At 30.9% G+C, this 25,194-nt stretch overlaps 2 protein-coding genes across 5 annotated transcripts in view; one reads left to right on the plus strand and one right to left on the minus strand.

Annotated features, from left to right (window-relative positions):
- Positions 1–1,519: 1,519 nt before the first annotated feature.
- Positions 1,520–7,227, plus strand: LOC140047721 (CDP-diacylglycerol--glycerol-3-phosphate 3-phosphatidyltransferase, mitochondrial-like). Of its 2 annotated transcripts, none has more exons than XM_072092764.1 (10): positions 1,520–1,693; positions 2,328–2,520; positions 2,857–2,934; positions 3,139–3,422; positions 4,245–4,426; positions 4,795–5,798; positions 6,099–6,258; positions 6,375–6,440; positions 6,578–6,660; positions 6,990–7,227. In XM_072092764.1, the coding sequence occupies exons 2-10, from the start codon at positions 2,347–2,349 to the stop codon at positions 7,107–7,109; spliced, it is 2,151 nt and encodes a 716-aa protein (XP_071948865.1). In that variant the 5' UTR covers positions 1,520–1,693; positions 2,328–2,346; the 3' UTR covers positions 7,110–7,227. The 2 variants fall into 2 exon arrangements, with proteins under 2 accessions (XP_071948865.1, XP_071948860.1); XM_072092759.1 differs by having other exon boundaries at positions 1,520–1,652.
- Positions 7,228–7,677: 450 nt separating this feature from the next.
- Positions 7,678–25,194, minus strand: part of LOC140061111 (RNA polymerase I-specific transcription initiation factor RRN3-like) — a 28,553-nt gene continuing 11,036 nt past the window's right edge. For 2 of the 3 annotated variants that reach the window (XM_072107565.1, XM_072107573.1), the window contains 12 exons: positions 19,421–19,535; positions 18,821–18,890; positions 14,924–15,022; positions 14,463–14,546; positions 13,506–13,692; positions 11,075–11,205; positions 10,748–10,878; positions 10,539–10,662; positions 9,981–10,144; positions 9,336–9,491; positions 9,163–9,241; positions 7,678–8,745 (listed from right to left, as the gene is read on the minus strand). In XM_072107565.1, the coding sequence (XP_071963666.1) occupies positions 8,608–8,745; positions 9,163–9,241; positions 9,336–9,491; positions 9,981–10,144; positions 10,539–10,662; positions 10,748–10,878; positions 11,075–11,205; positions 13,506–13,692; positions 14,463–14,546; positions 14,924–15,022; positions 18,821–18,890; positions 19,421–19,535 (1,478 nt within the window). In that variant the 3' untranslated portion in view covers positions 7,678–8,607. The remainder of the gene's footprint in view (positions 8,746–9,162; positions 9,242–9,335; positions 9,492–9,980; positions 10,145–10,538; positions 10,663–10,747; positions 10,879–11,074; positions 11,206–13,505; positions 13,693–14,462; positions 14,547–14,923; positions 15,023–18,820; positions 18,891–19,420; positions 19,536–25,194) is intronic. The other variant, XM_072107581.1, reaches the window with a different exon arrangement.

A 25,194-nucleotide genomic window follows, 5' to 3' on the forward strand; every position in this document is an offset into this window, starting at 1 on the left:
TTTTATTTCTAGTATTGTACCCATGAATACTTTTGTGTTCAGTAGAAATATTATTGAATGATTTAAGTAACATTCCATTGCTATATTTGTACATAAATATACATAGTTCCTTCTTGTACAGATCAAAAACATTCAATAGATAAAGTCAAAAACATTCAATAGAATGTAATTTAGATATAGATCTAAATATTCAACATGAATTATTATTATTGAAAACAATTTATTTAACGAATTTTATTTTTAACGGTTTCGATGACGATTCCGAATCGTTAAAGTTAATGCGATTTTAATAACACATCGGTTGTATCCGAATAAACATAACAGTCAGCCACGATTTCAATTGATATATTACTACTTCTTTATGCAGGATCCTTGCCATCAATTATATAATGTAATTGTAAAGTTATAAACGATGACTAGATAAATGTGAATACATAAAAGAGTAAGGCATTTCCTACCTTGTTACAAAGTTTCTGAAAATATATAGTTTTCTTTCTTGCTAAGAACTTTATTCACGCGAACTTAAAAAAAAAAAAAAAATCCACAATCATACAATTATTTTTTAAACGGTTTCGATGACGATTCCGGATCGTTAAAGTTAATGCAATTTCAATACCACATCGGTTGTATCCGAATAACCAGCCAGCAGCCACGATTTCAGTTGATATTAATTAATATTTACTGTTTAAAAATAATAAAACAGTATGGCATTTCCTACCTTATTACAAAGTTTCTAGAATGAAACTATATAGTTTGTCTTTCTTGCTAAAAACTTTATTCACGACAACTTAAATTAATCCACAATCATCACACACAAGTTGTGGAAGATGAATGGAAAATTATTATTATGTTGTGCATGACATGTATTAATCAATCACCTATTAGTGTCAACTGTCCAGATATAGGCTCGAAGGTCGAGATGAAGGCAGTGTCTTATCATATAACTTGGGCGGTGACAGTTTACATAGTAAAATGATGTATAATTAGGCTGTTTACTTTTTTTGATAAAATACGATTACGGTATTGGTTGTTCATTGTAATTTACTGACCCAGGTCAATTATGGATATGATTCGTTTAGGTTTATGAGTGGGGACACCCAACAACCTACAATTGAACTTCAAGTGCGTATTTTGTATAGGGATAGTTTGGCAATGATCGAGTTATTCATTGCATGACGATATTTGCAGAAGAGAATATGGCTTAACGGCTTATAAATTATATCTCATGGAAAAGATAAAGTACTTTTATTATATTAACCATGTACTATTCCACTCTTTAAAATAATGATTAAAAACCGCTCCCCATACCACGGTCAGCGTAGCCTGGCATTTAAATAAAAATGTTCTTAAGTCTCAAAACAAGTTTGCTTTTTTGATTTTGTAAGATTTAGACTACATTCCCGTCGCAGTATCACTATCTAATCGTTTTCTATTTGGCTATTTCATCATTTGGTAAAAATATATCAATAATTTATATTATTTAATTAATTGTAGAAGTTTCAATTACGACGCGTTATTATGACGCGTTTCTCCACAAGTTAACGGACGTTACTGTACAAAACAGACAGCAGCCAGTAAACGTTAGCGGCGTAAAACAACATGGTGTGTGGAGGAGGTTACAAGGACTAATCAATCTCTCCCTCGTATAAAATGTTTGTATGCTTTTATAATGACTACTTATTTTTTCTGATCAGTATGTACAACTAAACTGTTTTGAAAAATATGTGCCTTAACAATTTAGACAAAATTAAGCTTTTCTTTAGACTAAAACATTCTCAAATTTGTAGGCCAACCATCTCACTGACTGTATAGTGTCGGTTTGATGAACGTCCACGAGTGAATTGAAGTTTAACCGGCGGTGTATGGAAAGAAATGTAAGGCCTAAGAAGTGCCCACCTAAATTCGGCGGCGCGCCCTGAATTCAATCAATAATTGTTAAATTTTCACTAATGATTTAAATAAAAAAACTAATTATGGGCGATATGATAATTATTGCTTTTATTTTTATAATTATTGATAATATAAAAAAATAAATGAATTGAAACTAGCCTAGCTAGGCCTATATGTGTATTGTAATGTATGTGCACTGTGTAATATACTCTGAATAATGTGATGTGTGACGTGACACGATGACGACAGGCTTATAATTACTACCTATACTTAGGCCTATAATGTCATGTTTGATAAAGACGGGGATTATATAGGCCTGTGCCTAGTGTGTTTTTGTGGTTTAGATGTAAAATCGGATAATAATGATATTAATAAATAAAAAAGTTTAGGTTATTTTAAAACAATGTTTTAAAAAAGTTTTGATTGTTAAATTGCAGGTTATCTTGTAAGCAACTAATGTCCAGTCATAAATCAACTCGACAAACACTAACAACAGTTGTACGCTGCTTAGTGTCATTGGCTGCAAAAGAGAGGTTCAGATGGCTCCAAGACCACGCCCCATGTTTTGGTATAAATGGGCAAAATGTTTCTGTGTTGGACGGGCCACAGCAATTTTATGACACTCTAAAGGTGTATATACTGTCTATGTCGCAGTGGTATATTTAGATCTATTATAGTAATTAGTATACAGTATAGACTTTTAGTCTATCCCTCTATTTTGACAAAAAAAGTGTGATGTGCCCAAATATGGTAGAGAGTAGCCATCACATCATATTTTTTTGGCACAACATAAAGTTTGATAAAGTAGAGAGGTGTTTATTCATATTTATATTGAATGGACAAGTTACTAATTTCTTATGTTTTTATTATCATCAATAATTATTATAATTACTGTACTTTCCTTTATTTTAACAACAGGAAAATGTAGTTATTACTTATTCAGTCTTTTATTGATTAACTCCACAGAATGGAATTGAAACTGCACACAAACGAGTTGTTTTAGCCTCTTTATATATTGGTGAAGGTCCAATGGAAAGGGCATTGGTAAGCATTTTATTAGCAATACGACTAGGATGGCCTACTGTAATATGTTGGTTTTCTAGAAGTCTGGAATTTGCAGAGTTAAATATGGACAGCACAACAGTAATTGTCTGTCTGTTTCAATCGAACAACAAACTTACTCGCAGATATTATTAAAATAACACTTTTGTTATCTTTAGCAACATTAGTCATTTAATTTCTTTTCAGATTGATAGTTTGTTATCACGATGTTTAGCATCAAAATCGTACGGTAAACCGATTGATGTCCAAGTGCTCTTAGACTACACAAGAGGTTCACGTGGCGTTACAAATTCACGCACGCTACTCCTTCCATTACTTGAGCATTATCGGGATACATCACAGGTAGCCTTGTACCACACACCCAACTTGCGAGGAATTTTACGTGCTCTGATCCCAGAACGTTATAACGAGGTTATCGGTTTATCACATTTAAAAGTTTATTTATATGATAATAGTCTAATTATGAGTGGGTAAGTGTATTTTTTTACTATGTGAAATTTTCAGCATGTAGTAGAATTATAGAAATTCCAGGTACACAGAGAACAGGTTTCAACCGAATTGTGATTGGTTCTCTCACAACTGGAAGATAGCTACAGGTAAATCCCTCAGGTAAAACCCCAAATTAATCGGGAGTAAAGACAACAGTAAGTAAAGTGGGTCTAAATCTTGTACGCACTAAAACCAGGCAATCAAAACAGTGTATATGATTACTATGGAAATGTGAATGTGTAAGCTTTTTTAACTGACCAATCAGGACAGGTTTATGCCTGTTCTCTATTCGCAAATATTATATTAAGGTGCTGCAAAAAATAACATAAAACTAATATAGTAGTTCTATAAATAACAGGCAATAAAGATACAGTACTAATCGTTGCCAAGAAATATAGCTTTTAGAAAGCAAACAAAAGCAGTACACATGGATTCCCACCCATGTTTCAGAATGTACTGTTGAAGGTTTCTTTCTCATGCCAGTGTGATGCTTAACTCTGTCTACACTATCAACTAGTTTAACAAAAAATATGATGTTCCCAAATATGGTAGTGATATGCCTAAATATAGTATACACACAGCCACTCATCAAGAAGGCCCCTTGATTGTCAGCATACGCTGTTTAGAGTCACCCTCTGTAAATAAGGTGTAATAAAAGGTAAAATATATGGGCACATCACATTGTTTTATCAAGTTTGATAGTGTAGACAGAGCTTTACACTTAACAGTACAGTATTATAATAGGTTCCAGTGGTACTGTAATATCTATATATCAAACAGCTTTTTTGCTATTAATCTTGCAGAGCAAACCTAAGCAATGACTACTTCACCAACAGGCAAGATCGATACATTCTCTTTAAGGATGTTCCTAATGTCAGTAATTTCTTTGCTAATCTTGTTTCAACAATTAGTAATTTTTCGCTGCAGCTTGAAGCAGATAATTCAATTAGTCTTCACCCAAGCTTTCAAATACATCCTTTCAAAGGTAGTAATTATAAGTAGATAATTTTCGAAGTTTTATTGGGCTTTAGCATGAAAAATAAAAATAAAATAGTGCTAGTGCGAAATTAGCATAAACTATCTCATTACTGTATATCTGAACTAAAACTAGTAAATGAAATATATGCTGGTGCAGTCAACTCTCCCAATACCAGACTCTAAAAACTGTCACAAAAGGTACCAAATACTTTTTTCCATTACAAACACATTCTGGAAATATATTATGCTAGCGCAAGAGTGTCCTTTATTGGGACAGTTGACTGTATACAGGGCTCTTCTCCATCAAAAAAATGAAGAATTGTAAGCAATTAGAATATTTTACAGTATTACCTTTTGATATTTTTTTTTTCTCAGGCAATTTTAAAACATTCAAAACAGAAGCTTCAAAACTTGTCAAATCTGTGATTAACCCAAATCCGGATAATACTGGAGGGCATCTACACCCTACTCAAGAAAACTATGACCTAGGCGACAAAATCACAGAGAAATTAACAAATTTATCAAAATCTATTCCTTCCAAAGAAAGTATCATGTCTAGGAACTTTTCTTCAATTTCTCAAGACTTGACAAAAGTTAATAATACTGCTATTATTTCTGGTAACTATCAAGAATTTAGTAACACTGCTAATCATACAAAAACTAATTCAGAAATAGAATTGAAATTATTAGATTTGTTAGAAAATCAACTAACTACTAGTGATAATAAAGAATGTACAGTTGTTTCAGCTCCAGAAGTAGAGACGAATATAAAAGGAAGTAATTTCACGGGTAGAAATATAGTACACACAGGTGATCTAGCTCTGAATAACTTTAGTGAAAAGAAAAATGCATCTACCTCTTCTAGCAAACTGAAACATACCTCTTATTCAAAACCACCGAATAGCTTGGATTCATCAAATTGTATTTATTGGATAAGAAATCGCAAACATCCACCTTGCCAGGACACTGCTCATAATGACTCCTTATGCAATAAATTCAATGAACCTCATCAGTGCAATTTTACTATTGATTCTGAACGCATTTCTGCCGATACTGGTTTGGTAAAGCCAGAGAATTCCTATCAATGGAATAAAAATGCAATGGCAAGTGATTCAACTGGAAATAAACAAGATACAGGTGGACAAAGTGAAGGTAGCCAGGTTACAGATGGTGATGTTGACACCTGGTTGTACCCACTTATTCAAATGGAACCGTTAGGTATTACTGTTGACCAGGAAGTTACTGAGAAACTTCTGAAGACATCGGGAGAGGACAGCACATGTGTGCTGGCATCTGGATACTTCAACTTAGTGGAGGGATACTTGGACCTGATCACCAACTCACCTGCAGCATATCATATACTAATGGCATCACCACAGGTAAGGAAAAAGGTAACAGTGAAATGTGCCACAATCCTTCCATTGAGGAATTATTCCACTATCAGTCAGATGTCTGGATTTTACTCCCAAAGAATTCTAATAAGCTGTGTAGCATCTGCATCTTGTTTGTATGTTTGAGGTTAAATAAATAAAGTTGGCACAATAGTGTCGGATGGAGGAGAAGATAAGAGAGTCCTAGACTAGTAATAAAACAAATGTTAGTCTTGTGAACAGGGAAAGAGACAAAATTCCCAATAATGTAATATTTGTTGTATTTAGTCACTTCATTTATGTTTGCAGGTAAACGGTTTTTACAAAGCCAAAGGCTTCCCTGGATACATACCAGATGCATACACTTTCATTGCCAGGAATTTCTACAACAGGATGAAGAAGGCTGGCCAATTAGCAAGGGTCAAGCTCTTTGAGTACCACAAAGACAAATGGACATTTCATGCTAAAGGCAAGACTTATTCTTTAGTCCCTCTTGGGACTATGTCTGTAATCTATAGTAATTGCTATTTTTGTATACAGTACTGTATTGTTAAAATAAAAGCATTTTCTATTTTTGTTTGTTAGGTTTATGGATCTGTATCAACAGGCAGACGTTGCCATCACTGGTTCTGATTGGTTCTCCTAACTTTGGTAAGAATTTCAACATATTATAATTATGTAGTTGAAAAATCATAATAGGTGTCAGCCATCAGTTATACACAATACAGACAAGCTGATTACTGCATCATAATATTTATATACAAAGTAATTCTATATTTACCTTGCAGGTTACCGGTCTGTTCATCGTGACCTAGAGGCTCAATTGGCACTAGTTACGGAAAACAATAGCCTGCAACAACAACTTCACGAGGTACATATGCCGATAGTATCGTTAACATGTTACAGATGAAATACATATTAAAATGACTTACCATTATTATCGCTATCACATATCACTGTAATGGTTCCAAGCACATGATAGACTTGCCATTTAAAAAGGCTACAGACTGCACGATGCAATATAAACTGAAAATTAAGACAAAATCCAGTCAAAGAAATTGTACAGTAGCATTTAATATATAGTATACCCGAACTAACTACTGTATAATTTATCTAGAAAACCCTGATTAATCATGGCATAATTTTATTCGTACATATTATAGTTCCTCATACCGTACCGTATTTCTTATTTTTTAACAGGAGCATGTTCGCCTCTTCTCAAAATCAAAACCTGTATCTGAAGCCACATTTGATGAACCTGACCGCAAGGAACCTCTTTGGGTGCGATTAATTGTACCTATTATCAAGAACTTTTTTTGAAGAAAAGAGCAGCATATAAAACCGAACGTTAAAACACAGTAATACTGTAATAAAATTAATTTGATATGAATCTAAACATTACATTCACACTCTAATTATATTAAATATACTGACAGTACTTTCTTTGTATTGTGTAAATTTGATCATAGTGTTCATTTGCTTAATAAGCCTCATTTCACACTGCTCCTTTTTCGATAAAACTAACTGAGCTTTCAGTTACTTTCAACCGAAAAAGTTCAGTGTGAACTGAAACTTATCAAGTGATATTCGCTTGGGAAGAAGGGTCGGCAAGATCAAGTCTGTGTGTTATCAAAGATTCCATGATGAACCCGATCTGTCGATGATGTTATTCCACAACCACTCTGTAAATCTAACCAAACAAGTGTGCATGACTGAAGGACTTGTGATTATGCAATACAGAACTTTGCGTCAATACATCATCACGCTTTAGTATGTTAACGGCATGCAAGAAGGCATGATACAATCCAAAATGTCTTTTTTAAATTTACATTACAAAAGAAGTGTAGATCTTATTTTTTTTTTGAGTAACTAAAAACTATAAACATAATTCACTGGCTATATTCACATATTTATTTTTATAACACAATTTTAAACAACAGTATGATCAATAAATTATGTTATTATTAAAGTCCCTATTACCAACCATGTAATAATAAAGGTTTCTATGGAATCGAGAAAACACATCCTCAACCTTAACAACTAAAATTATTACCAAGAATAAAGTAATATTTTACAGTTAGCTTAAAAGCTCTAAGAATTTCTTTCACAGGATTGATTTTTAGTTTAATACAAAAATAGTTTTAAAAGTAATATACAATAAAATTTAATATTTTCTTTTAATAAGTTAAATAATGCGTGTCACAGTTAAATAACCTTGCACCGATACCTAAACAATAATTGCATTGTTCATAACATGTTATCCATCAACATAGATTCTGTCCCTTGGAAAATAGAATAAAACAGAACGCCAGATGAACTAAAAAAAATGTAATCCCTTTCTCGGATCAAACCAAGATTACAATCATTTACAACTGATAATATTGGTAACTGATTATATATAATTGATATATAATCATATGATTATATTTTATTTTTTCGTCCAGTGCCCAGAGGAGAGGCTAAAGCCAATACGTCTGAGGCAGATTGTGGTTGCAATCATGGTATTCTGATTGTAATCATGGTATTTTGATTGTAATCATGTTATTGTTGTTACAATCATGGTATTCTGGTCACAATCATGGTATTCTGGTTGAAGTCATTGTATTCTGGTCACAATCATGGTTTTCTGGTCGAAATCATGATATTCTGGTCACTATCATGGTATTCTGGTTGCAATCATGGTATTCTGGTTGCAATCATGATATTCTGGTTGCAATCATGATGTTGTGATTGCAACCATGGTTTACTGGTCACTGATCAATTATGGCATTAAAATTGCAATAATGCAACTGTAATTCAATGAAATGAAACTGCTGCCTCAAGTTCCAAAAGAGGCAAACCTAAATCCTGGTGACACACACATAGCAGAAGTTGGTGTGATTCCCAAAGGAAGCATGCTCTCCTTATCAGTGTACAAGGAATATTCCTTTTCTTCCTCTTCATCATTGTCATCTTCCTACATTAAGAGAAAATAAAATGTTTTGATATCGCATCTTCTAGCTTCATTAAGGCCAATTTATGCAGAGAAGAACGGTAACCGTAACACAAATATGGAATCTATGTTATTCCTTACGACCATTCACACAAAACACAGAGTGGACAGGCAGTTTCTACTATCAGGATAGTTACCGTTACTGCTCGTCTGTGTAAATTTTGGCCTTTACAGGAACCTCAGGGGCAGATTATGTTTACCTGTACAAGGGAATGCATTCCGGAAGACATATTGGGCATGTGAAGAGAATGAAGAATAGTGAAATAGATGTCACGTTAGCCTTCCTTATGACATTACAGGGAGCAATTTGCCAATCTTATTATGAGGGAATATATGATTGGGCATGGAAGACTGAACTTTAAAATAGGTCATCACACTAACCCCAGAAAGCTGCTCTTTATCATCGTTGACTTGTTGTCCTTCCCACTTTTGATACAGTGGTTCTAATAGTACACCAGACCTAACAAGATAAATTCAGAAAACACTTTCAGTATATCACTTTGTGCATTAGCATAAATGTGTTATCCATAGAAATGATTACTGTTTAAACTCACATGTGTAGGAGGTATGGATCAAATGGAAAAAATGAATCCAATGGGTTCATGTTGGTGAGTTGTGATGACGATCCACACTGTGTTTGACTCACTACTGGAATGATGGCTCTGTTGTTTCGCTCAATCACAGTGTAACAAAATGCTACTTCATAGTTCCTAAAAATAACAGATATTTTTGTAATTTTACAGATAAATAAAATATACTGTAAAGCCCAAAATGTTTGCGATTTTACATTTGTAACTATTTCGCGACCTTTTTTATTCGCGATTTGAGTTTATTGTGTAATTTGTTGAACGAATGTATTTCGCCTCCGCGATGAACGTCAAACAATTGAATAGCGTTGAGTAAAATTACAGAATACGCGATTGTAAATTTAGGGATGTAAATAAATGTTTTGGCTACACAGTGGGTGAGGCACACGTTTAATAGGCAATCGCGAAAATTTTGGGCACACTAACATTTGGGGCTTTACAGTACTGTAATAATGAAATGTTCCAAATTAGACACCAGCTACAGTGATTAAGTTCACTTAGGTAGACCCTGGTCTCCCCCATTTCATTTTTGTTGTTATGTATATACTGAAATAGACCGAATGAATAAATCATGAAATGAAATCATGCTATTGTAATAGAAGTAGGCATTACCTTGTGATGGTAGCAAACATACTAACAACTGTTGGCAAGCAGACTTTCAGCGGATTAAGTCTACTTGTGATGATCCTCTCCAAGTTTAATCCTTTTGCATACGCTAATCCCTTCTCACTTTCCAGGATGAGCTTATGACGGAATACAAATATGTAGAATATTGCCTATAACATAAAAATAAGCCAGAAATTGATACTGTTTCACTGGTGAGGATTACTTTCAACTCGTCCCATACTTGGGCCGGCCTAATATTATGTTTGGTTTTCCAGAATTTCTGGTAATCCGAATGTATTTTTTATGATAAAATAGGATTAGACAACTTTTGGACCTCAAGAAGAGTCTGATTTTGGGAGAGTTTCTAGTTTTCAGAGAGTCTGGTACATTTTTTTCTAGCTCCGACTGTACCGATTATTCAGTTAATTTTTGTTTTTGTGAAACAAATTGTTTTCTAATGGGAGAACCACAACCTCTAGCTAGATGGTTATAAAAAAAACAGACTCTTGTATTAAAGATGGTGTGTTTAGGTAATTAGGTAATGCTGGAATGCAAACAATTTACCTGACAAACGGAATAGAAAGGACCATGCAGATTAACATCAGCATACGACTTTGTGCTGCCATCTTGGCAGTCAATGTACCGGTTGACCCAGGTCACAAGCACATCTAAACCAGCTTTTATGGTACTGCAAAACAAAATGAAATTCAATGATCACAACACAAACATATGCAAACATGTACAACTTTATGAATCTCTATAAAAATTCAAACCTCATTGGTACAGTCTTTGATCTGGATAGAAGGCTTGCTATATACGATGCTGCAGCTTGTCGGACTATTGAGGGCGTGTTTGGATTTTCAATTTTCTTCCAAAGGTAATCTAAGAATAGATCTAGAAATCCCTGAAAAAATAACACCAAGAATTTTGTTGTATTAATAAGAATTCTATTGTGGGAGAGAGGAAACATGTGGATGTAAATGCTATCATTCTATTGACAAAATTATTTTTGACCAGACAGCTGCATAGTCATGTCATAAAAACAAAATGCTGCTATGTAACAGAAAACTGACACGCAATAAACAAAAGGAAATACTAACCGGCCGAAATGTACAGATGTAAAACATAAAGAACTGCACATGGCAACAGGCATGTGTTGGCAAGACAACATGTTCAAATATCAACAACAGATGGCGATATAGTTCTTTTGTAGCTTCAATATCAAATTCAGCTGTCAATAAAAAAAATAACAAACAATTGTCAATTGTTTGATGGGCAATGGATTTATGTAGAATTTCCTTAATCGATTTAGAGATTTGACAATTAACACCTATTTCATTTCATTCTGCTAAATTTTTAGATGCTTTCACTGAAAGACATATTTGATAAAGTAATCGCAGTTTTAACTTTCATTAATGTCCTTATCATAATACCTATTACATTATTCTTTAAAATTGTTTAGAATTACTGTAATACCACACAAAAATTGCAAATCATCTATATTATAAAAGAACTAAATCTAAATAAAACCGCACGAATGATACCGGCGTTGTTCAAGCTGGGGCAATTTTCAACCCCCCTTTATTTAGCTATTCTAAAAATAGAATGAAAAAAAACCAATTTATGTGCAATGGATGCTGAGTTTGGTAATTCTAAGGCATATCCAATATGTGATGTCACAAGTAGGACAAAGAGTAGGAGGTCATCATAAATTCATTAATTAGTTAATCCCATCCATTGGAAGAGTAAACTGCTAGGTATTATTAAACCAATTGATACATAGATTAATGCATCCAATTATACTTGATCAATAAACTATAAATTTGATAGCATATTGATGAACATACTGAAATATAATTATCATTGGTTTGGCTTTTATGAAGGGCCATTATTTTTTTTATAGCATCAATCAACCAGTCTATTACTTCTATAACAATAATATGAAAATAATTACATGAACATGACTAAATCCACAAATATTATTAATATTAGTTATTATTATATATTTTTAAAATTATATTTATTCCATAATTTATAGGTCCATGTTTATTCTTACTGATTCAAAACTTTAATTTGAGTTTAAATTTACTAAAGTTTCTGTTACTATTTATTATTACATTTGTTTTATTATATATATTGATTTCAGCCTTAAATCTACTTCCATTTGTGTTATTACTATTATTGTTCTGACTGGCCCATTTATTATGAAATTGTGTGACCAAGCTTGATTGCCTAAACGTAGTATAATCAGGGAAGACTGTAATTTCACTCAATTCCAATCATATTTTAATTTCTTTTTTGAGTTTGCTAAGTATTGTATAATTGAAATGAAAGTGCTCATTAATGAATGGTCAGAAAATCATCTACACTATCAAACTAGTTTGTGATGTGCACAAATAAGGTGGTGATATGCCCAAATATGGTAGTGATGTGACATCATGTCCATATATGGGCACATCACATTTTTTTTATTTACATTTTTGCTACCCTGTACAGGGCAAACATCTTTTATAGAATTCATTCATGCATGCATTTAAAGAAAAAAAAAACCTTAAAAAGCTGATCCTAGATTTAAATAATTTTTTAATTTTTTTTTAAAAACCATATTTAATGAAGGTGATCCATCCAGCAATTGCTGATCATTAGGGACCCTCAGAGGTTCACAAGACAAACATATCAACAAGATGCTCTACATAAACAAAGTCATATTACAAGTCTTTGGGAGTGGAGTAATTTGGTCCTTAGAAAAAATCATGACATGTGACGGGACTTGAACCCAGGACCCTTGGAGTGGTAGCCAAGATCATAACCACCAAGCCACAACTCCACTCTAATAATATTATTTATTACAATGAAACCGTAAAAAAGGTTAATTTTAGCACAGTACATAAATACATCCATCGACTGTGAAATGCTATATCATATTTCCAATATCAAACTAAATATGTACATAAAAAATATTTGGTTAAGCTAAAAATAAATTGAATAGGTGAATAAAGCTATAAATCAGTCAATAAAACAAATTGATTGGAATTTTACAATATTAATTGGTATCATAACATTTAATAACAATTTTATTTTTATCCTTTTAGTATTATAGATTAAAGCATGTTGTGAGAGAATTAGCCTTCATCAAGGACTTTTATAATATACAATTATTTTTTTTTTTTTTTCAATTCTTTATAAAAGCCAAACAAGTTCAGTGTCCTTTTTTGTAAGCACTCATATAAGGTTAGTTAGCCTGTGGTAATACTTTTAACTGACTCCTCAACTGGATCTGAACACATACATACAGCATTATTTCAATCTATTCTGCGGTGTCAGAGACTTTGGTAGTCAACAAAGCTTTTGGCAACTACACATTATACAAATAATTAATGTTTTATGTCGAATGGTTAAATATTCTCTTCAACAAATACAAAAAATGTTTGTTTTATAATACACCTACTGTCAATTATATTAACCATATGGGCCTAGACTTTATTTGTGTATAAGGCAGTGTAGTATGGTATATGTAAAAAAAAAGTTTACCGTTTGGATGACAAATATCATATATATACTCCAATATAATTTTCATAAGAACATCAAGAGTGTTTGCTAAAGGGTGCTTCATAGGCCGTAGACAGTTCTTGTCGTCATCGGTCACTTTATCCTCCTCATCATCCTCCTCCTGTATATTGCATTGGTGTTCTACCATCGTATCATCAACAACACCGTCCTTATTTTTAAAATAAATAAAGTACATATTATAAGTAAACAAAGCATACCATATTTACTCAAATAAACGCTATGGGGCTACTACAAATAGAAATGTGTTATATAGTATTTATTGTGTGTATATGAATGTGACAGTGACATTGAGGGGAAAAACCCCTTTATTCAAACTGCATTTATTCCAAATAATTTTTCATGGAAGCCGTTTATTTAAAGCGAGTAGTTTATTTGAATAAATATGGTAACCATTTGAGAATAAAAAAAAAAATTCCTTTTCATACTCACATTACCTAGATAAAAGCCCAACAACATAGCATTGTTAAACAGAGCAATTTATTTTACAACTCTATTTCAACACATTCACAATTGTTAGATACTATCACAAATGTTAATACATATATGTACAAGGGTTTTCCCCTTATGCAATATAAACTGTAATAGAGTATATTTGGTCTAAGAAAATTAGTTTAGGTTTCTATGAACTAAACCTATAGTTTAAAAGAGAATTATACTCGTCTACACTATTATTACTAGTTTGACACAAAACGTGTGATGTCCCTAAATATGGTAGTGATATGCTCAAATATGGTAAGGATATTACATCATCATGTTCATATATAAGCATATCACATTATTTGTCACATAAAGGTTGATAGTGTAGACATAGCTTTACATTTTCTAAAGAGGCAAATTTGTCTATTGCTAATATTAAATGAATTGTCTTGCTGAGCATTTCACAAATAAGTATAGTGTCACCAGAAATATTGTGTTTACCATTTCAAACATAACATCTTCCATTTCACCTTCACTATCCTCCGCATCCTCCGATTCTTCTATGACAGTTCTTGGAACATGAACCTGAACAAAAATTGATAATGGAAGATTTAAAACTCCACCCACCGCCTAAAATCAGAATTTGGTTTATTCAACGCATAATTTAGTAAATTTTGAATGTTTTTTAGGGCTATGTATTACAAAAAATTAGATTTATTATTTAATATTGATTTTTTTTTATCCTTTTTCTTCCTAAAATTTCTAGATCTATGGCCAAGTTAAAAAATAAATTTTACAGAACAGCCAAACAGAAGGTTGATGTACATCGAGGTGCTTTGGCTTTTATGAATAAATAAAACACATAACTTTATAAATTGTATGCAATTTATATACTTATTTTCAATCAGCTGGAGTACACCAATAGTGTCACAAAAGAAGTGTCTAAATTGACAATAACTTACATCTATTAGTATCATCTTTTCTATGATCAGCTCAAGAATCTTCTGCCTCAATCTAGGTACATACTGCGTAACTATTAGTAGATTCTTCACAAAACATTCCTGTAAAACCAAACATAATTTTCTATATTTATATATTAAATATAATGTAAAATCTATATTAGTAGCTCTCTACTTTTAATTTATGTTTAGCTCTTGGATATTTTTTTTTTTAATGGGGCTTTTGAAATTTAACTCCATTTTTAGCCAGGTCTTTCTTCTTCCAATGTTTAAGCTGTTTTATCCTTTATAAATATTTATTTATTATTAGTGGAGCTGTAGCTTGATGGTTAACATGCTTGCCTTCCAATCTCACGATCCGGGGTGCAATCCTGACCTAGTAGCATGGTTGTAACTCATGACTCTTTTAACTGCCTAAGCCTCAAATGAGACTTGATTTAAGCATGATAAATTATAAAATAGTTTATCCACCCTGTAATGGCGAGTTTGTGCTCGCTGTTGGATGTGTATGAAATAAAATAAAATTATTAATCTGTTAACTTTATAATTTGACACATTGGAAATGGCTTTTATTCAATTATTTAATCTACGTATATTTTTAAGTCTTGTTGAATTATTGTTTTACAAATGGTTGCGAGTTCAACTGACATATAATTTAAAATCAACCAATCAAATGCCAAGGATAATAAATTAAAACATATATTCATCAAATATTATAACATAAAATATAAGAAATTATAATTGCATAAACTATGAAATATATTAGATAAGTTTAATTAAGAATAATCGATTACACATGATTTCAACCAAATCAAATACAATAAGTCAAAATACCAAATTGTAAAAAATTCTTCTTCCAAAAAACTAACATATAAAACATTACTAATTACAAAAATAAACTACAAATATATTTTGATAAACCCTACAAAAATAATAGATTAGTCCATTGTTATAGGGAAAGCTATAGATTGGACATTAAAGTTGGTTGGTGGATTCAATAATTTCGTTACTATAAATGACGCGGTTAACATGAGATTATAATCTTCTTAATGAATGAAAACAGAAGTTGAAACGGCTGGATTGACGCAAATTTCTAAGGTAATAAATAATTACTAGTATTGTCTTATGGTACGGATAAGCCTAATCCGATTCAGTGACAGCGGATTAAAAGGGGAGTTGGGGTTGGGTTTGTTGATTTGATAGGGGTGAAGGATGGCTATCAGTGATTTTGTGTTGGCTAAGGAAGGTTTGTGGGGGGTGGGGGGAGAGAGAATAGAGAATGGCCATCAGTAATTTACAGTTAGCCAAGGAAATTTGGAGGAGGAGAGGAGGAGATTTTATTCAGAATGGCTTCAGACTGTATCATCAATTCTTTTATACTAACATAAGATGATACTTTGGTTCGAGTGTTGTCTTTGAGAAATGTTTTTTCTTTTTTTTTATTAAATACAGTTAGGCAGTTGTCCTTATTTTAATAACAAATGTACACAGACAAGCGGTAACAGTAAGCGGAAAAGTAAGTAGCTTGTCCCATGTACAATCTGTATCTATTATAAGCGGGTTTCTGTTCTACCGCCAATCCGCTCCACATTTTGTGTAATTGACCGAAAGAAATAACATAGATTTTAAATTTTTACCTTACCATTTACTGCTTACTGATAACATTCGTAAATTGGTTAAAAAAACAACACATAAATACAAATATAACGATTATACATTCATTAAAAATTACAAGAAACTATAAAATAGGTTTTTAGTGAAATAATGAAAATATATTTAATTAAAGGACAACTTGACCGACGACCATATTTTTACAATGTATTAGGGATGTACATATGATTTCCAAACCATCGCAAGATTAAGGATATCGCCGCACGAGGTTGCCATAAATTGCTGTGACGTCACAGGTGCATTGCAAAATTTACTTAATGAGTCCAGATAAGCAAAAGAAACAATAAAGAAAATTAACATGTATATTTTTTACAATTTATTTACAAAGTGTGTTTACTAGAAAATTTTTTTTTAAAGTATTACCAAATAAATGGTTTCATTTTTGTTCTCACATTTAAAATTCTACTTAAAATACAGTAATTAATAAACAAATTCTCAATTACTGTATGCCGCTCGAGTATACACCTTCTGGGCCCTAATCACCAAATAACTATAGATTTCTTTTACAGAAACCACAATACAGTTATAAATGTCAGTTTTGATTTATGAGCTTTACAAAAATCATCATGCTTGCTATGTGTTAGTATAATTTACAATGGTGCTTTAAAATACTAATAAGATAAAAGTTATATTTTCAAAGAATTTCATTTAGCTTCTAATTTTTATGGATGATAAAGATCTCTGATATAGATCAAACACTCTCGGTAATTACTTTTAAATTAGCTTATTCAAAAAAGAAACTTTATAATCTATAAAAAGTTAGTATTTTATTTGCATTTGAGAAGGTTAATAGCTAAAATAAAACAATTAAACTCCTACTACTAGTTTGAAATTCCTTGAAAATAAGAGGGAGTGAATATTTTGTGGAACAATTTCAAATAATTATCAAATTTTTTTTTGGATGGGAACTTCTTGCAAATTTCATTGAAATAATAAATCTTCCACAAAAAGTAAACAGTTGGTTTCTAAATTAATAAATGTTCCAAATGCTATGTTGTAGGAGAATGAAATGATAATTGTTTGTTTCTTGTAAACTTTATTCAATCAATCATAAATTTATAACTAGAAAGCCACTCCGAGAGTGCATACTGTAAAATTCTCCAACATAAGATTTCTCCGGGAACAAATATATATATATTTGTGTGTGTCTTAATGCTGTTTGTGATTTAGGCTAATTTCACTACAAGCATGTGTATGCGAGTTTGGTGTAATGGTTATGTAACAAGCCTTTTAATTAACAATAGCTTCAGTTGACTAACAATAGAACAGCAACGCGAAAATCAAACGAGTGAATTTGAAAAGAAATAGGTTTTTTAAACTACTCACATAAAAAAAGATGCACATTAAATCAAATTATATTTTAAAATTACAAATCACAAATTATAACTCTTGCCTCTTGTACAAAAATGAAGTTTTTTGGACAAGTAGTTCTCGAGTAAATGCAATTTCAGTTTACTTGTTACTTTAAGACTGCTCGCCGGCTTTTGTCCTATCTTTTAACACTAGCAGGTCTGAAAAATGGTCCAAAATTGGGACCATGGTCCCAAAATGTAATGGAATGATCCTTGACTACACATCTATCTGTATATTCATTTTGGTAAAGATCTTGTAATTACTTTTTAAGTAATCCTGTTAACAAACAAACACACGCGACCGATTACATATACCTCCTTGGCGGAGGTAAATAATAACCATAATAATGACCATAATAACGTGTGTAGTGTGTAAAATAAAAAAATATTAATTATACAATATATACAGCGATTATTTACAGTAATGATAACAACAAAAAAACTATGATTGAAAAAAATACAGAAATTTAATAATAAAATACTGAATAAATACAATGTTTCATTAGAGGTTTACAATCAATGGAAAAGATGAATAAATATAATATTGTAAGCATCAAAAATAAAAATATATAACAAAATACGAATGAAATATATAATAAAGAGATGATAAAGAATGATATTGATGACTATCGCTTTTGTTGGTTTATCCAGGTATACTAAGCATGAAATCTTTAAAAATAAATCTTATTATTATTGATCGATCGATCGATTGATTGATGTTTGGCATTTATTTCAGTTATATACAAAGTTAATTTTTGCCTATAGGTAATCATCTCAAGTTTGTACATGACAAAAACAATAGAGCAACTATGTATGTAGGCTGGAAGGTGATAAAGAAAGGTGGTGATTGTTATAATAATGATTTATATCAGTTTACCTGAATATAAACATCTTTTCTCATGAATGGAAAACAGTCAGATGTTACAGGCATCAGAAACTGTGGAGTCCTATGAAAACATAAAATAAACAAAATGGTATTAGGTATTAATAAGATTTCATCATGAAAAAACATGGCTTATTTAAATAATTATTTATCTTTCATTTAGAAAATTGGTTGAATAAGCATGACAAAGTTCTGTTTTCAGTTTCTGTTTATTTTGGTTCAAACCTTTCGATTACAGAGTATATTTCCAGGTATTTTGTTTCTTTCACTAAATTAAGTGCAAACGTACCAATTTACTGTTTATCTTAAAATACAAATTTTGCTTTCTGATGTAAATTTAATATAAAAAGTAATATAGAAACTGTAAAATGTTGACTTATAGTGGCGCTGTAGCTTGGTGGTTAACATTCTTGCCTTCCAATCCCAATGTCCAGGGTTCAATCCTGACCTAATGCCAGGGTTGTAACTCACAACTCTTCCAACTCCACTCCCTAAGACTTGATAAATTATAAAATAGTTCATCAATCCTGTAATTGGCGAGCCGTTGGATGCATAGGAAATAAAAAATAAAAATAAAATACACTATGTACTTACATTGGCACAATCTTAATAATCATTTGAAGTGATGTATGTACATGACGAAAACAAGTTGTTTCATTTTCTTTCCTCTTATTTTTATCTTCTTCGTTTTCATCTTTTGGTTCAGGACCTGTTGCAAAATAAAAATGCATAGATATATTAAAATAGTGCGCAGATTCTGGGTTCGAATCTTGGCTGGGGATAGTTTTTTGTCATTCTCACACAAATTTTATCATCTTAACTATATTTAATTAATCATCTAAAAGTCTTCATTACAGTTTTTGTCCTGTTTTTCTTTTTTTTTTCGAGTTTAATGGGCTGCCTCCCACTAGCTTTGTTATTTTAGGAATTTTGTCCATCTTAGTTTATAATCAAATTATTGTTAATTTATTATTATGAACTTATAAGAGAAGTAAATCCTACTTTGATTAAATCTAAATAGGCAGTTTACAGTTACTTAATGCCTGTGAATTTATATTCAAGTTATACTATTTATTCATTTATAACGGGAAGAAAATGTAAGCCATACATCAATAATGCTGAATAAATGTGTAAAGGGTAAAGATGAAAGAAATGATTATACCTGTTCAAATGTAATTGATGCATTAGTATCAATGTATTATTAGTTAAACTAAATAAACTGTGTCTCTTTAAATAAAACAAATATTTAAAAAAATTAAGATTTATATCATGGTATAACTACATATAATTGACAGTTGAAAGTGTTAAAGCTTTGTCAACACTAAAAAACTTTATGTGATGTGCCCCTATATGGACATGATGATGTCATATCACTACCATATTTGGGAATATCACTACCATGTTTGGGCACATCACACTTTGTCAAACACAGCTTAAGAAAGATTTATTTTAAGATATTTTAGTTAGTTGGTTAGTTTTGAAAATATTTTAAAGTTCTTCTTATACTAAATGTCTACCTTATATCTAAAATTCCATAACACTGAATTGAATTTAATGGTACAAAATGTGCAAAAAACATGAGGGGAGAACGAGAAGAGGGTTATTAATAGTTCTTACATTATTTTCAGTACAGGATATTTAGTCTCACAATTCTTAATATGTAATTGAAAATTGACCACACTTTTATTAACCATTTGAAATGACCTAAATTGCTCAGAAAGCCACATCTTCGCAGATAACTGATACTAGCCAAAAATTCACAATAACCATGTTTACAGTATATCCAGAAACATTTGTATGAATACCCTTTAAAAATGGGTAAATAAGAAGAAAAATAAGAAAAAAATGTATTCAAATTTACAAAGGCCTCCATATTTTAATACCCAGTTTTTAAATCATAATTAGTAAATTGTTTATATTTTAATATGTAAAAGTATTACGTTGTAGAGCAAGAGTGAGTGGCCGAGCGGTTAAGACAGTGGAACCGTAATCACGTAGCCATAACATCGGCAGGGGTTCGAGGCTCACTCACTCCATGGTCCTGGTGGTAGAACGAGTCTTCTCGGATAAGGACTATAAACCGTAGGTCCAGTGTACACAACTTGCTCGTGTGCACTTTAAAGAACCTAGTACATCTTTCGAGACGAGTAGGGGGTTACCCCGGTGTAGTAGTACATCACAGCCACTGATCACCAACTGGGCCCTCTGGGAGATCAGTCTTTGACTGAAGAGGTCACCCAGTATAAAGATAAAACAAACAAACAAAATATTGAAAAAAAAGTTTAAACATTTAAACTTTAAATTTTGAGTTGCACTATTGAGATAACGTGTGAGTAATTTCAATAAAAGATTTATCTTCATTAGTCTTCAATATATTGTATTGTCTAGGTCAAGATTAATGACTGGCAAGGAAATGGACTTAAATTGGATTTCATTCAGAACAAAAGCATTTTGAAAAACAGAGCTGAATGTGATATTTGTTGATGATGATGAATGATTTTAAATTTTATTTATTTAAAAAAATGACATTTCAAGCTAAAAGTCAGATGAAAGTTCACCACTCTTCAGTCAAGTAAATTTGCTGAGGGTTTAAGGCAGAAGAGCTGAAAACCATAAATCGGCAAAGGTTCAAGTTTCTCCTCGACCACAGTTCTAGAGGTAGAACAAGGTACCATTTCTTCTGTAAAAAAAATCACTGATTAAATTAACACCAACTTCTTGGCAGCAGAAACAGGACAAATTTTCAAAAACCAGTTACTGAAATGGCAGCCTGAAAATAACAGATAAAACCACCCAGTTGGTGTTAGAACCTAGTTTGAAATAAACACGTTATTTGTTGCTATGCAGCAGAAACAGACCCTACATCTTCTTAGAGGTTTCTCAGATAAAGACTTAAAAATCTGGCTTATTTTCCAGTACAACCCTAACTTTGCTAGCCATAAGTTCATTGCATGCCTAATTCAGTTGACACATTTTGTTTTAGCTTGTGTGAACTAGTTTTTCTAAATCTACACTGTGAAAACCTAACTTAAAGCCCATGTTACGTTACTTCATTTTATTTATTTGTTTCATTTATACAAAATAATGTAAAATATACAGAGATGAATCTGTCAGGGACTGAACAAGACTATACATAACTACCAGAGTCAGCAGTCCCATGATCTTAACTAAATCAATTTATGGCTGTTTGCTTTCCTTTGAATGCGCGTACATTTTCATTCAGTTATTCAATCCATTAGTTGGTCAGTCAGTAGCAATAACCATTTACGTTAAATGATAATTTATTAAATAAATTATAGCCACTTACTGTAGACTGGTATTTGTAAAGTATGGAGAAAAATTATGTATCATTAAAATATCATTATGCATTATTCTTTATACAACTATGAATAAAATTCAATATCTAATCAAATTGCATATGATTTTAATTAATTATCATACTATATTTATAACTATAACTGTATAATTTGATTGAGAAGCACAAGAAACCTGAATAAACGACATGGACTAGTAAAAAATGTTAAATTTGTTGGCAACAGATCGATAAACATGTCTCGTATTACTAGTACATAAACAGTATAGTATAGTACTGGATTTGTTATTAAAAATCTTCTTTGAGAAAAGACAATAAGATAGAAGATAGTAAAAATATGCTACTCAAATGATATGTGGGAATATAAATCAGGTCAGTGATCTACTCAATTATTTTTAAAAAAAAAGGCCCTTTTATAGTTTTCCATTAATAGGGGTGTCCCCTGAATGGGGGTTGATTCTGGTGTTAAAATATACTGTATTTCTCATCATTTTTATAGGAAAGTGTTTGAGATATTGTTACTAGCATATTATAAATAAATATATATTATAAATGTATGTAAATAAAAAGTATGATTTCACATTTCGATTTTGAAACTTAAAATAAATATTGCTTATGAAAGCATTTTCATTTCATAACTACCTTTTCAATTCATTAAAAAATATTTTCATATTTTGACAATATACAGGAAACTATGAATAAATGTCTGCTATTCATTATAAAAAAACCTGAGATATAACATTGTATTATGGGGAAATATGCAAGTCACTAGCAAAGAATAAATATTGATTATTATTTAAGGCAAAATGTCTGCCATTCACCAAAGACACTTTTGTTGTTTCCAAAATAATACTTATTAATGGCAATAGCAGATTCTATAACTTGAAAGCAAGTCTATAGTTTAAAACAACTCATTCACAATTTTTTAATATTTATATTCAATTTTGTTATTGAAATATAAATATCCTATAATTATAATTTGTAAATTCCTAAATAGCATTTTTAATTGATAGTAAAGATATTTTGTTTCCCTGAATAAATAATTTTTGAAAATTGTTTTTGTTGAATATGCCATTTTAATGTCACATAGTACTGTGGTTATTCACTCTTACTTTTTTTATTTGATTTTTAAGTGGAAATATTTGTTATTGTAATTTGTTTATTTTTTTTTTTATGGAAGCTATTAACTTTATTAAAACTGCGAAATGGCCTATTCAATCTTTATTTTTTTCGGGGAACAATACATCTTTAAATATTTAATTGTTTTGTGTGTTTGTAATAGTCACCAAGTATGATAAATAAGAAAAAGGTTAAATAAAATTCCAATATAATAATGTGCAGTACTACTTATAATATTAATATATGCAAGAAAAGATAATACTACTGTATGAAATTTCTCAACAGGCCACAAAGTCTGGTTTACTGGAACATGCAATTTTCAGAAAGCAGTAAATTAATCTATTAATTAATGTGTAGCACTTTAGTAAATTGCTTTTTTAAGAGAATATCCACACTATAGTTAGCATTTCTTGTTATTACTTGGCAAAATAGAATTATGCCAAGTATTAATAGTACTTGCTTGCTTTGTTTGTTTGCTAGTACGATAGCACCTACAATTTTAAAGTTATCATTCTGAATTAAATATCCTTTTTTTTTGTATATATTTAATATATACTTACAAAACATGCCTATTGAAATTCACGAAATTCTGTACATTAATATCTTCACAAATTAAAAATATAAAAATTTGTATTCTTTTAACATAGGCCAAAAAACGTGTGCCCTCTTTGGCAATATTTTTTCACTAAATATTCACCTGTAGATTAGATAATAATTTGAATATTTCCTGCATTGGCTGAGATCATAGATTTTTTTGAATTTTAATCAACTATTATGTAGGTTACCATCACCATAACTGTCTGTCCTATCCTTACACAGTTATTATCTTAAAATATTAAGGTTATCATTACCATATTTGGTAACCTTTAATATATAATACTGACCATTAATAATCAACTTAGCTTTTATTAGAAAGTTTATCAAGTGAAAATGATTTAATATAAAAAAAAACAACTCACATGGAAACAATAATATTAATATAATTATTAGGTTTAATAATAAATATTTAAATAAAGGTATACAGTGAAATAGACAAAATTTACTAGTTATATTCTAACAACCATTGTATATAACAACCTTAAAAGTTTAATCTAATTTTTTTGTAAATTAAATAATTCAGAAGATAAAACATATTGCAATGTTATTATGTTACTAATTTAATTAATGTTTATGATTAATTTAAAACAGTAAAAATGTATTGCTTTTGAATAGACGAAAAAAAGGCGATAAAACTGATACAATTCACCTTGATAACCATAGTTAATCATAAATGTAAATTTATTTTTATTTCATTTTTTTTAAATTTTATTCAGTTGTCAACCAACAGCGATGAAACCGCCACTAACAGGTTGAATAAAAAAATGGTAGAGTTTAAATTTGTAATTGACGTCAATGAAAACAATTCTAGCTTGTTTATTTGTAGAGCTAATTGGTTGTAAATGTATCATTTATTCAAAAAACATTCATTTAGAAATTAATCTTAATTTTTCAGCATGCAAGTCCGTTTAAGATGTCAAATAGGTTTGTACATTAATCGAATATAAAGATAAATTAGTTGATTAATAACTGCTCGGTTGCTATGTACCCACTACTTACTAGTAGTCCACCAAAGGATTACTTGAATGTTAAAGGTCAATGATGTTATCAACAGTGGGGGATACAAATTTAGATTAGGCAGGACCCACAAAAAGCTAGCCTCATCTTTAAAAAAAAGACTATCATAAAATTTTAAATTTTCCTAAATGTTTTAGTCCAACATCAAATTGATCAATAATTATTCAAAATAAAAATGCAATATAGTGTTCTCCACATTGTTGAGGTCAAGCATTACATTTTCCTTGACTGACATGTGAAGATAATTTTGTTTTGACATTGATTAAAATACATGATCTCCTGATCGTTATACAGATTTGAGAGCCTCATGGACAAGGTTCTA

Source organism: Antedon mediterranea, chromosome 1 (genome assembly GCF_964355755.1).
Source record: "Antedon mediterranea chromosome 1, ecAntMedi1.1, whole genome shotgun sequence".
Classification (NCBI taxonomy): Eukaryota; Metazoa; Echinodermata; class Crinoidea; order Comatulida; family Antedonidae; genus Antedon; species Antedon mediterranea.

Excerpts from the sequence above, each read along its gene's own strand:
- LOC140047721 (XM_072092759.1), top strand. Across the intron at positions 3,423-4,244 it reads AATAGTCTAATTATGAGTGG|AGCAAACCTAAGCAATGACT; the intron begins GTAAGTGTATTT and ends TTAATCTTGCAG. Across the intron at positions 6,259-6,374 it reads ATGGACATTTCATGCTAAAG|GTTTATGGATCTGTATCAAC; the intron begins GCAAGACTTATT and ends TTTGTTTGTTAG.